The 14034-nt window shown below is 46.9% G+C and overlaps 1 protein-coding gene across 4 annotated transcripts in view; it reads right to left on the reverse strand.

Annotated features, from left to right (window-relative positions):
- The window catches only part of ST6GAL2 (ST6 beta-galactoside alpha-2,6-sialyltransferase 2), an 80566-nt gene that overhangs the window by 11777 nt on the left and 54755 nt on the right, over positions 1–14034 (reverse strand). For all 4 annotated transcript variants that reach the window (XM_081145749.1, XM_081145747.1, XM_081145748.1 and 1 more), the window contains exons 3-5: positions 11780–11877; positions 10070–10171; positions 7827–8001 (exon numbers count right to left, since the gene is read on the reverse strand). In XM_081145749.1, coding sequence (XP_081001875.1) covers positions 7827–8001; positions 10070–10171; positions 11780–11877 — 375 coding nt within the window. The remainder of the gene's footprint in view (positions 1–7826; positions 8002–10069; positions 10172–11779; positions 11878–14034) is intronic.

The raw sequence follows: 14034 nt of genomic DNA on the forward strand, positions 1-14034 counted from the left end.
GATCTTTATACATTTGGGAATATATTCTTATTTGACCTACCATAAAGTTTTAGATGAGGTACATTACAATAACAGCAAACAGTAAATATTAGCTATTGTGCTAGGCACATGCTTCTTCAAAGGTAAACGTACTATTAGAATCTTCATTTCCTGGTTGGGAAAAAACTGAAGTTTGATACATTCAGGAACTTGCCCGAGATCACATATTTGGTTGGCTATTTGTTAGAGCCAAGATTTGATTCTGGTCTCTGTAGAGCCCAAGTTCTCAACCATAGGGAAGGAGGGAGGTAGCCTCCTACATGTGAGACCAGTTGAACCACAGGTGAGAGTCTATAAGGTGACACAAGGTACGATGTCCTATTATTTTGTTCCTCCCTGCACTTACTAAGCCAACACCTTCTGTGTGCCTACTGTGTGGTGCCACAAACCAGAGGAGCCCCAGTATTACAACAACCTTTAGAATAAGTAAACTGGACAAGACCAAGACTGGGAAGCATACAAGCTGGAGTAAAATCAGGGTGGCATACTGAGAGTGGGGCTAGTTGGTGTTTTAAAAAATGTTTAAATATTTGATTATAATGTATATCTCCCCCCTTTTTAAGTCCTGCACAGGAAACTCTTCAAAAAAAAGTTTCAAAGAAAAGTCTTATAAAGTAAGATGGGATCACTCTCTTCCTTAGGGTTTGCTGAAAGTTTTGCACCTATTCTATGTGAGGGGAAATAGCATCTCTAAATCTCCTCTGATGTACAAATGCAAAAAACCCCACCAGATTTCTTAAAAAGTTAAGTCACATTTTCACTAATATCCACATAAGAACTTGTTCCCAAAAATCAAAATGTATTTGCACAGTTATACTAAATGTTTTGAAAATAATTTAGTAATCAGTTAGATTTCTTATTTAACTGCAGTAAATATTCATCTCTTTAATAAGTTTTCAAAATATTTTGTTTGGTAGAACTGTTTGTGATAATATGATGTTAGAAAAGTAGAAAACATGGTTTAAAAATATTTGTTTAGAAATTTGAGATGACTAACTTTAGTATAATTATAGATATTAAAACTAGTAAGTATCTTATTAATATTAAATATCAAAAGAATGAAACTAGATTACAGTTTGTCCCCATGTACAAAAATTAATTCAAAATGGATCGAAGACCTAAATATAAGATCTGAAACATAAATTACATAGAAGAAAACACAGGTACTAAATTTGTGGACCTTGGTTGCAGAGAGCATTTTATGAATTTGACCTCAAAGGCAAGAGAAGTAAAGGTAAAAATCAATCAATCAATCAATCAATCAATCAATCATTCAATCAATCAATGGGACTATCAAACTAAAAAGCTTCTGAACAGCAAAAGGAACTGCCAACAAAGCAAAAAGGCAACTGGCTAAATGGGAGATGATATTTGCAAACAACAGCTCCAACAAAGGGTTAATGTCCAAAACATATAAAGAACTCATAAAACTCAATACCAAACAAACAATCCAATTAAAAGATGGGCAGAAGACCTGCACACTCACCTCTCCCAAGAAAATACAAATGACCAACAGATATATGAATAGATGTTTAACTTCACTAGCTACTTGGGAAATGCAAATCAAAACTACAATAAGATACCACCTCACACCTGTTAGAATGGTCATTATTAACAAGACAAATAATAACAAGTGTTGGAGAGGTTGTGGTGAAAAGGGAACCCTCAGTCCCTGTTGGTGGGACTATAAACTGGTATAGCCACTATGGAAACAATATGGTGGTTCCTCAAAAAATTAAGAACAGAGCTATGATATGACTGAGCAATCCCTCTTTTGGGTATCTACCTAAAAAACAAACAAAAAAATCTATTTGCAAAGACATATGCACACCTAGGTTCAGTGCAGCATTATTCACAGTGGCCAAGGCACGGAGACCACCAAAGTGCCCTGTGACAGAGGACTAGAGGGTAGAGAAGATGTGGGACATGCACACGATGGAATACACTCGGCCATAAGAAAGGATGAAACACTGCCATTTGCGACAACATGGATGGACCCTGAGGATATTATGTTAAGTGAAATAAGTCAGAAAAAGCTAAGAACCATATGAGTTCACTCGTATGTGGGGTATAAACTGAAACTTGTGGACAGAGACAGCAGTGTGGTGGTTGCCAGAAGGAAGGTGGTGGGAGGTGGTGTGGGGTGGAGGGGGCCTAATATATGGTGACAGAAGATGGTTTGATTTTGGGTGGTGGGAACACAGTGCAATATACAGAGCTTGTATCATAGAAATGCACACTTGAAATCTATATGATCTGATTAACCAGTCACCCCAATACATTTAATTAAAAAAATTTAAAATATATATTAAGTAGGCTTGTAATGAAAGTATAGTTCAAGTGATTTAATATTAAAATGTATTTTTATTACATCAATATTATAATTGTTCACCTGTGTATCTCTAAGTTTCATTATAAAAAAGCATAAAGAATTATTAGCTTTGGTAAGTTCTCTATGGAAGTGAAGCGCACACTTCTGAAGTGTTTTCCCAACACTGACGTGATTTCGGGGTGGAGGTTCTGACTCTGGTGCCAGGTCAGTGCGCTCCTCCAGTCCCCCACCATGCTGCCCTTTCTCTGTGAGCAGAAAGCAGTCTTTGCGTTTGTAGATAAAGCAAGAAGAGTTTATGTAGTTGCAGAGTAAGTATTTGTGCCCAAATCTGATTTACTAGGACATCTTCCCAAAGAACACTCCTTCATAAGAGCCGCCAACAAGGCAAGCCCACAGACATGCTGTCGAGCAGGCTGCTGGTGCCAGGCTAGGGGTCGCTAATGAAGGTGTGAAAGGAGGTTATACTTCTTTTTTTATTTTTGTAAATGAAGGGGGACTTCTTTGTTTAAAAATGCATTTTTATTGATTTTAGAGAGAGAAAGGGAGAGGGAGAGAGAGACAAAAACACGGTAAGAAAGACACATCTACCGGCTGCCTTGTACATGGCCCCTGCTTGGGGATCGAGCCCGCAACCTGGGCATGTGCCCTGACCAGTAATTGAACCCGCAACCCTCCAGTGCATGGGGCGATGCTCAACCACTGAGCCACATCTTAAACAAAAAGACATTGGCTGAACCATCTGCCCAAATACTGCTGAGAGGCTGGTTTCCTGAAACCCATGAAGCATTGGGGCCTTTTTGTTTTGGTTCCCAAGCTTATAGCCTAGCACACTAATCAGTATATTCAAGAATCGGTTTGCGAAGATGATAGAACTAACCAACTACCCGAACTAACAGAAATCCACATTTATGAACGGCATCTACAGTCAACTGTTACATGTACCTTTTTACATTAAGTTTTCAGGACATAAAAGGAGTCCATCACAGGAATAAATTTCATAGCTATCCCATCCAAAAAAAAAAAAGTGTAATGTATTTGTAGAATTCTAGGTTCTCCTTGCTGGTGTGTGTATCAAGACAGAACCTGCGGACTAGATTTCTAAAATCCCCTCCAAATTTAAGATTCTAAAAAGTCAGAAAAATGGTTCTCCAAGTGCAGTCCCAGGACCAGGCGCATCATCAGCATCGCCGAGAACCTGTTAGAAATGCAAATTCGAGCCACCTCTACCTATCAGAAGCTCTTGGGCTGGGCCCAGGCATCCCTTTTAAAGCTGTGGTAGGCAGCCGCAGTGTGGCCCCCATGACCACTGCTTGGTACTCACATCTTGTGTAGTCACATCCACGAGGCCGACTTGTACAGCAGACAGAAAGCAGCCCATGTGATAGTTTATGTCCCTGAAAAGTGCTGCAGCCTCCTCTGTCCCTGCTCACTTGGGGCCGTGGCTCTAGGGAAGCCAGCGCCATGTGTTGAGGATGCTCAAGCACTCAGGTGGCCCTATGGACAGGTGCTGCGGTGGGAAACTGAGGCCTCTGGCAGCAGCCATCGTACAGGTGAGCCACCTTGAAGGCAGACTGGCTGCCCAAGTCTAAAGAGCTTGGCTGGGGCCTCCTGAGATACAAGCCAAGTCATCCAGCCCATCTGCTCCCAGACGGCTAACCCACAGAACCCGTGTGAGATAAATCCTTTTAGCCTTTTCAGTAGCCGAGTTTTGGGGTATTTCACTTCGCAGCATTAGGAAACGAATCCATACACCCTCTGGGTGATGCCGATGCAATGCTACACTTTGAGAACCACTGAGCTAAAATGGTCGTTCAGCCCTGGCCGGTTTCTCAGCCGTTGGAGCGTCTGCCTGTGGATGGAAGGGTCGCGGGTTTGATTCTGGCCAAGGGCATGCACCTTGGTTGCAGGCTCCGGCCCTGGCTCCCGCTGGGGTGTTTACGGGAGGCAACCAATTGATGTGTCTCTCTTGCATCGATGTGTCTCTCTCTGTCTCTCCCTTCCACATTCTCTGAAAAACACATTAATAAAATATCCTTGGGTGACAATGAACAACAACAAACCAAAAACATACATTCCTTCTCCAAATAATTACTGTTTGTGCCTACTGTGTGCCAGGCTGAAACAGGAGCCCAATGGTGGGCAGAACAGACCTCCAGACCTGCTCTTTTCCTTCGCTGCCCTCATCACAGCCTGGACATTTGTCCGTGTGCACGTATCGACCTCGTCTGCCACCCGCTGCCTGTAAGTCCCGGGCAGGACCCTGCCCGGTTTCCTCACTCGCACAGCCCTGGGCCCACAGGAGGATGTGCCTTGTGGGTGACCCTTCCCTTCCAGCTCCCCTGCCTTCAGCCCAGGAGCAGGCCTCTAACTGGCACAACATTCCATGTAAGGGGCCAGGTGTGTTCCCCCGGGATTCTAACAGCCATGCGCCAATTTACATAAAAGAAATGTCTTTTGTGTTCAAAAGAGTCAGCTTTTAGAGTCCCTCTGTTTCACACATGCAGGTTCATACACATGTAGGGAAAATGTGTGAGGTGGGTGTAGACATGCGATGGGAGACAGCTTGTCACCGCTGGATCAGCAGCTCCTCAAGGAAGAAACGGGTCCCTGCGCCTGCAGGGGGAGCCCCGTGCTCACCCGGGAAGCAGGAGCACAGGGCTGTGCGCACCTCTCCTCAGACAGAGCGTCCTGTTGACCGCACTGGGCAGAACCCGCGACTGCGAGCAGGGGGACATCCCACCCACGCGGGCTGACCGAGCAGGGGGACATCCCTACCACGCGGGCTGACCGAGCAGGGGGACATCCCAACCACGCGGGCCGGCCGAGCAGGGGGACATCCCACCCACGCAGGCCGACAGCGGGATCTTCTGTTCAGCAGCTGACGTCACCGGTTAGAGTGTTTGGAAATGAGGTGCTGAGACAATCAGTCTGCAGCCATCAATGTGACCTCAGAACAGGAAGGCACACTTGGAGAACACTTTTAGATAAGCGAAGAAAAGACTCATTGATCTTTAAACACTCTCCTGGCAGACAGACGGAGATGCAGGTGACATCATTTTACTGGTATATAGGAAAGTCACATAAATTATAGAACAGGCTCTGGCTCTGAGCATATTTCTAGCCAGATCCAGGAAGAGGCACCAGCCGGAGATGCGGAGGGGACGGCCCTGCTGGGCATGGCTCGCCCAGGCTGATCTCCTGCTCACCTCAGGGAGGGGCTCACACTTAGATACCACCAGGGACAGGAGCCGCAGATGGAGTCAGTGACATCAGGCCACGCCTCCTGCACACCTGTGTCCCCACAGAGCCAGCCTGCAAGTGGGAATGAAGATGCCCTATCAACTTGCTCTGTTTCATTCTCTTGTGACGAGCCCAGCTTGACAGTGTGCCCCGCAGAGCTGTCTGTGACAAGGGAGATGCTCTCTGCCTGTGCTGCCTGATCCAGTGCCACCAGGAGCACGCAGCTCCCGAACCCTGAAATGTGGCTGGTAACACTGAGCAACTGAAGTTTTCCTCTTATTAATCCTGATTTAAATTTAAATAGCCATTTGTGGGTAATAGCTGCCAGACAGGACAGAATAGTGCTAGAAAATAACAGCAACTGCAGACCGGCCCCTGACGCATCCCTTCAAAAGTTTTATTATTTGCATTTCTCAGGCACACTTACGAGGCTGACAGGATTAAGCACCTTGCCCGTGGTGAGAAAGCCAGTAAATGGCAGAGAAGAATTCACACTCACTCTGCCCAACCCAAAGATGCTCTTGCAAAGACACCAAACTGCAATCCCCTTTCTCATGTAGAAGCAGCCGCAAAGGCAGGTATCAGCCTGGGAAACTCCAAATTCTCAGTCAGCAGCCTGAAACAAAGCTGACCCTATACACGGGCCATGATCTCTTTTGGCAAAAACACGGGAAATTTTTTTCTCCAGCTATGACTATGTAACTTGAATATCTCAGACTACATCACAGTGAGTAAATCTGACAGCCCCCCACTGTGCCCCGAAACTTTTGCTCTAATCAAATATTAGGCAAATAGATTCACAAGAAGACGAGTAAGAAAAAGATGTTATTAAATGTCTGTCAAATCCTATGTGCCATCTACGCATTATTCTATCGCCCTTCACTGATACACTAAATCAACAGCAGCCAATGGAACTGCACAAAAGAGACAGAGCTTGGGATTTCAAAAGAGTGATTTGGAACTCAAGAGTGTCAAAGGCATGGCTTTAGAAATTGAGGAAGTAACATGCAGAGTCATAGTGTAAATTTTGTTTGAATTCTGCATAAAATATTCACATTATTACAATACTGAGACCCACTCCAAAGCTACAAGTCTCCGTTCAGATACTGTGCATGTCCCCTGTATCTATGACCAAACCAACCCTGCCTCCTGAATCCCCTCTAATCACAGGATCCACTGTGCAGCCCAAGCCATGGTGCAAGTGATAAAGTCAGTGACATCAGGGTGGAGGGCATGAGTTTCTTTTGCGTGAAACTAATGTCCTTGGTTCTGTTACTGCTTTCATATTGCTAAGGAGATCTAAGAAATGCTTTATATTACCCAGCTCAGTGAAATCAAAGAAATAATGGGGCGATAAGCTGAAACGCAGGCAAATAAATGGGGTAAGACCACAAACTTTGAGGATCAAAGCCTGGCTGAAAAAAATATAATAAGCCACGTGTGATATAATCCTGTTATATAAATTATATTTTGGGGTTAGAGCTGGTGGACTCTGGTGTTGAGAGCTGCGTAAGGTGCTAGAGTCAGTCTGATCAGAGCCTGAACCCACCTGGCATCAGCCTGTAGCCACAGTCAGCTCCCCCGGGCCTCCTATGGACAGTGTGCTCGGAGTGTGTGGTGGACCAGCAAGGGCTGAGCTGAGGCCTGTGTGTCATCCCCCTAAGGCTGACAGGGCTGGACGCTCTGACCCTGAGAATGCAGCACGGAGATGCTGCGCACATCTCCAGGCCTGGGCCGTAGGACACTGGCAGCTCTAGTTCCCGCCTTTGGCACCACTTGCCAGGGGCCTGTTCAGGAAGTGCGGCTACCCTGAGACCACCGCGTGGGAGACCAGGTGCAACCACAGGTGAGCGGTCCCAGCTGGGCCTGGCCAGGGGGCTGGACACGGAGTGAAGCCGCCCCATAAAACAGCTGAACCGCAACCAAGGGACCCCCATCAACGCCTGCAAACAATAGTGCTGCCCCAACAAGCCTGTCCTGACCCATAAAATCCGGAGAGAAAACAAAGCAGGTCTTCCTTTAAACCTTGGAATTTTGGCGTAGTAGCTATGCAGCAACAGAAACAGGGACAGATGTATCTCTCTTCCTCAGCTGGTCTATTTCCCTCTAAAACCACCTTTTAGCTGTTCTTGCTGTAAAACACGAGTGCGCATTTCTTACCTATCAGGCCTGCCCTGCCTGAGCACCACCCTTTCGGTTCTTCAGATGCACCTACCAATGAAGCCGGACGACGGGGGGTTGGGCTGGATCTTCTCCCTGGTGTTCTCCTGGATGACGTCCCAGAGCTGCCATATAAACTTGGGGTGGAGAATATAGAAGGGCTGATCTGGGTTTCTCTGGCGATGCTGAACGTACGGAGTGAACAGGTTGTAATCTGGCTTCTTGTACCACTAAGAGGAAAAAAAATCAACACAATCAAGGCCTGAGGACCACACTGGGCAAGGGCCACAGGGTGGCACCGAAGGGAAGGAGGGACTCGGAGGTGGAGGAGGGGCTTCGGACAGAGAGCAAGGGTCCCACAGAGGGACAGACGCTTGGTGCTTGAGTGAAATGGCTTCACAGTGCCCAGTGGACTTCTCTAAAGGGCTTGGTGGGTTATGCAGTCTCTGTGGCAACCACTCAACTCTGCCCCACAGGCAGCCACACAACATGCAAAATGAATAGCATGGCCCGATCTGTCCCATGGCTGTGGTGTGCTGACCCCTGGGCTCAAAACTAATCTATAGTGACAGGAAGCACATCAATTAACACCTGGGCCTGGGCAGGGGCTGGAGGACCTGGGGGTGTGGCACAGGGGACTCCCTGGAGTGATGAAAATATCCCATTTCTTAACTGTGGTTGCAGATACATGACTATAGATATTTGCTAATACTCATCAAAATGTATACTTACATTGATTGTATATAAATTATTTTCTCAAAAAATGGTTGACTGAAAAAAACAGTTGCAGAAGCATGTCAGTTGCCACCATGGAATGGGATTTGGAGAAGGTGAGGGAGGGAGGGGCTGGCTCACAAGGCTCAGGCTCCTTTGGAGAAGGTGAGTGGGGGCTTGGCTCACAGGGCTCAGGCCCGTACTCCCTTCAGACAGACACCCTGGTCTAGAGTAAGATCCTGAGGAACAGACCATGGCTGAACGTGTTCTGTTGTTTTGAAAATGTGAGAATGTCTGGGCCAGATCATCTTGAGTGAGGCAGTGGGCAGGGGGCCGGAGGAATGTGGGACTTGGCTTCTTCCCCTCCTCCCCCCGTCCTGACACAGCAAATGGAAAGACAGGCCTGGCCGCAGCAGCCGTGCCACTCAGACTTCAGCACCATCGCACCCACACCCATGGGGTTGCAAGCTCTGCGCCTTGGGCTTGGCTGCTTCCAACAGAGCAACACACAAGGTGAGCCAGCTAGCAGCTTTTGGTCCGTCCAGAGACAGCAAGAGAGCCCTGAGACCGTAAGCCAGAGAAGGGCTGGGAAGGAAGCGGAAAAGCTCAAACACCCACCTGATGCCTGACTGTTAATAGAGGGCACATGTGAGAACCCACAAGGCTCTCAGGAAACACACACACCATGTGCTGCATTTCTGGAGATGGGCTCTGACGGAGCTGGGAAACCCTCTCCTGGTGGTTCTGATTTCAATCCTGGTTAAAGCTCCCTAGTAATCATGCCGGTTAAGGTCCAGCTTCAGCATCAGGGTGAACGGCCACAGAGCACGCCTTTCAGAGGGACCCGTCGACCTTGGGCAGCTCTCTTAGAAAGTGACCTCTTGGTGAGGCCAAGGTCGGTCCCCCTCTCCAGGCTGCATTCCCTTGAGTCACAGCAGAACAAGTGGAAAGACAATCGCTGGCACAGCTGGCAGCATCTCCCCCGGGCTCTTTAAAAACACCGACACTGACTTTTCACCCCAGGCTTCACCAGAAGTAACTGGCTGCTTGCTGAGCTAGGCAATGATTTGCCAGAAAGTCACTCATGTAACTCACTTACATTTCACTGGCTAGTGATAACCTCGTTTATGCTTCATCATAAGACCAAACAGGGTTAGAAGCTGAAGCCACAGAGCAACACACTCAAGGAAAGCCTGTTGCAGGTTCATGTAAATAATAAGCTGTTGATACACAAGTTTAGATTTTCTTGCCAAGCACCTCCAATTTATTTCAGAAGGTCTTATAGCTTCTTGGAAGGTAATGTAGCTCTATCATAATGGGAACATTTTCAGTGTAATCAACCCAACCTCCAGCGTAACGAGGAATGTCTGAACATTTGGACATTGGTCACTGAAAAAAATCCTCCACAGCCTAAGCTCTTTACAGACGGACACTGTTCACCAAGCAGCTTTGAGAAGCGGCACCGAGACGGCCTGGGCAGCCACGGCCAGTTTCATTATGTCTATCAAAGCTGAATCCCATGAGTCATCAGTCAAAGGCACCTTCTGAAGAGGGGTAGGGCAGGGCCAACAGGTGAGAACTTACCAGGTCCAGGTTTGCAGAATAAGGGGCGGGGTCCCAGGCCACCAAGATGACATCTTTGTACAGTGAACTGTCAATGAAGTGATGGCTGGGGTTGGTCAGGATCTGCAAACACACAGGGAACTCATTTCAGAGAACGTGTTTGGTTCTTCAAAGTCATATTTTAAAAAGGGATGAGAAGTTTTTTCCTTGCTCTGGCTCATTTGTAAAAAGTTCCTCAGATTGTTTTCCTCTGGGGGAGGGAGAGAGGCGAGCATCGCATGCTACAGCACTTAAAAGAAATGTTTGGGGAAATGAGTTTTGTTGTGTTTTTTTTAAAATCTACCAGTTCTTACATTTCCTCCAAGCACTGTACTCATATCTAGTGGTATCGAATTGGCTCCTGACAGATGTAGCCCCCCAGCTAATTCAGGGCCCCACAAACTTCTCCAGTGTCTCCACAGGCAATTTGGGAGGGGGCTGCAGATGTGGGTGATGAATTATGTTGGCGCCTCAGCGAGCCAGCCCCAGGACGGAGGGGACACGGTGAGCCAGCCCCAGGACGGAGGGGACACAGTGAGCCAGCCCCAGGACGGAGGGGACACGGTGAGCCAGCCGCAGGACGGAGGGGACACGGTGAGCCAGCCCCAGGACGGAGGGGACACGGTGAGCCAGCCCCAGGATGGAGGGGACACGGTGAGCCAGCCCCAGGACGGAGGGGACATGGTGAGCCAGCCCCAGGACGGAGGGGACACGGTGAGCCAGCCCCAGGACGGAGGGGACACAGTGAGCCAGTCACCCTTAGTCAGCCTGGTTGACGGTCCTTCTCTGTGGCTCTAGCTAGTCTGGATGAGTTCTTCAATCTCACCTGCCAATCACCTTTTTTTTAAACTACATTTTTGAGAAAAAATAATGTATTGGTTTCTATTTTCACAGCTTTTAAGATGTACTTTCTTTTCTTCCCATCTTAATGTTTCTGAAGTTCAAATGCATCTTACAGGTGACATGTGTTTGAACTGGGTGGGCTTATCTCCTCCACTCTGAAAAGCTGATGTGAAATGAGGGGCGAGTCTTCTAATCAGCGGCCTCTGTAATTAAGGAAACGCGGCCATTGCTTCTGCCCTGCGGTGACTGCCGGGCTCCGGGCGCCACGCGGGAGTCCGACCTTTCATTCTGCAAGCAACTCACCATAAAGCACTCATCCCCTCATATTTCTCTATACAGTTTGAAACTCTAGAAATTGTAATGGTCTGTTCTGAGAATAATTTTGCTACAAATTTGGAAAACATTCTTATTAAGAATACATAGAAAGGAGATATTTTTGTTTTCAATTCAACAATCCATTTTCATTTTTAAAACTTTCAAATAACAAAGTTCTCAAGCTACCCGACTAGCCGTGAGTTTTGTATCTCTGCTTGTCTCTCCTCCATCCCCTGCGTCCTCGTGGCCACTACTCGTACGTCGAATGTCTTTTCAAAGTCCACACGAGGCAACGTGGTAAGTCTATGATTTTATATATATCACAGATTTTTCCTTTTGACCTTATTTACTCACTTTTTCCTATTCATGCCACACACCAGTTCCCATTTCTCTACATCTTTTCCTCATTAATTCTTTATAATCACAAGACCCACAGCAATAAGGAAGGCCGTGGCCACGGGGACTGAACTCTCCCCACTCGCCAGCCAGGCCGCGGGCCGAGCGCGCACCCGAGCGGACAGCCCAGCGCCTTACCTGGGAGTTAATGATGCGCAGGGTGGTTTTGTTCCCCACATCCCTCTCGTAGCCACGGGTTGGAGCAGCGTTAAATCTCAAGACCGCATCGTGAGAATCTAGGGGCACAGAAGTGACAAACTCACTGTTTTTCTACTTCTCTAGAATAAGCATAATCTAGGAAAATATCTTTCAAGACCGGAAGCTGATTAGACACCGACAGTGAAGAGACCCATTCACGTATTTTTCAGCGACCTGTGTGTTTAGAAAGAGCTGCTGCCTAGGGGCAGGTCAGCGTGGAGGCACAAATCCGGGCGGTCACACCTGGCCCCGCGTCATCTCAGTCATACAGAGATGCTTACGTGCCCACATTCTTTACAAGGGGGGGCTTTTAACAGCCATTCGCCTAAAGTCTCCAAATCACTTTGAGGATGGAATCAGTGGGGACAGGTAAGGATGCTACAAACAGGCTGCTCACCTGCGGCTCCTCACGGCTTGCAGAGCAGGGAGGCTGCTCCTGGGGCCGCCAACGCTGAGGCCTGCGCCAAGGCCAAGTGCGTCTCTCATGCACTCAGAGCCACAGCCTGCAGCGCACCTTGACCACTTTTGGGTGCTGGTTTGTGCTTAAAAAAGAAAACCAGCCCTAGTTTCTGTGCATCTTGACATACTGGTGACAATGCCAAGAAGGCCCGTGAGAGCCACCTTGGCACACACTCTTCCTCCTCTTGCAGAAATGGCCGGACTTGCTGCCTGAGCCTGGAGGAAGGGAGGTGCCACCAATTGCACCTGCAATCAAAGCTATTTATAGTATTCCTAGTCCACGGGGCACAACTTGGTTCACAGAGCTTCAACCCCAACACAGATCCACGGCTCTCTGCATTGGACCGGACAGTCAGACTTTCCCAAGTTCTCTGAGGTCCCCAGAACAAGGCTCTGGTGCAGGCTGGCAAGGGAGACAAGAGCTGGGGTAGAGGACCGCGGGCTCACCTGACTAAGGCACGGAAACGGGGGAGATGTTTGCCCCTTTCCACACAGCAGTCTCTATATATACACGTCTTAAAATTTCCTGTGCCGAGTAATTAATTCTTAGAAACTAGCCTGAAAACAGGCGTAATCAGCAATAAGGGAATTTCCATAGGCTATCTTTAGCTTCATAATTCTATGCACATTCTAAGTTCAACTTGGAGCAATGGCAATGCCTATTTATGAGAGAGTGAGAGGGGAGATTATGCATTTCTGATCTGCCAAAGAGTCTTGTGGATACAGGCTGCACTTATGGTGACCATACCCCTCAAGTCCCTGAAGCAGCCTGCCTTCTTCACCTGAGTCCTGCTGTCCCCTCCCGAGGAGTCTCCTGGGAGAGATCTTCCTAACCTCTAAGTGGTAGAGCCTCTGCATGTGTGTCACCCCTAAAACCACTTTGCAAAAGGTGCCTCTCTGAACAAGTGTCGAACTCAGAAGAATCCAGACTCCAGTGTTGAGAACCAAGATCACCACACTTTTGGAACACAAACGATGCATAAAGGGAAGGTGACTAAGTCATCGAAAAGTACTACAATGTTCTTTTAGGAGAAATTTGCAGTAGTCAGCAAGCTATGACCTGCCTCCAGTTTTAGTAAATAAAGTTGTACTGTGACAGACACACTCACTTGTTTATCTATTGTCTGTAGTGGCAGAGCTGAGCTGTGAGACCCTATGGCTCACAAAGCTCAAAACCTTTACTACCTGGCTCCTAGGAGTAAGAAGTTTCCACTCTCAGGATTCTTACATTTTGGTCTCAGGACCCTTTTACATTCTTGAAGATGTATGACAACCCAAAGACGTTATGTTTATTTAAACTATATCTATCAATATATACCATATTAGAAAATAAAACAGAAAAAAAAAGTTTATTAGTTTAATTTAAAATAACATATTTTGATGAAAAACACATTTTCAAAAACAAAAAAACAGTGAGAAGACTGGCACTGTTTTAAATGTTTGCAAGTCTCATTAATGAGTGACTTTTCAGAACACTTTCTTTCTCCTGGTTGCTTGTGCATGAGTCAGCTGCAATATACTGCTTCAGTTGAAATACATAAAGACTCAGATGTACTGCCAGAAATGGGCAGAATATCTGAAGTCTTTGCCGATTACTGGGAATAGTCTTCTTCGATACTTCACCAAAACTTGATAAGTTATAGTTTTATAAAAGGTAGTTGCAATGAGGAATGTGACACAGTGTCAATGAACTTTTCATGCGGTTACATTAAAACCCATCTGTTTATCTTGCTCTT

The sequence above is a fragment of the Miniopterus schreibersii genome, assembly GCF_964146895.1.
Source record: "Miniopterus schreibersii genome assembly, chromosome: 8".
In the NCBI taxonomy this organism is placed as follows: domain Eukaryota; kingdom Metazoa; phylum Chordata; class Mammalia; order Chiroptera; family Miniopteridae; genus Miniopterus; species Miniopterus schreibersii.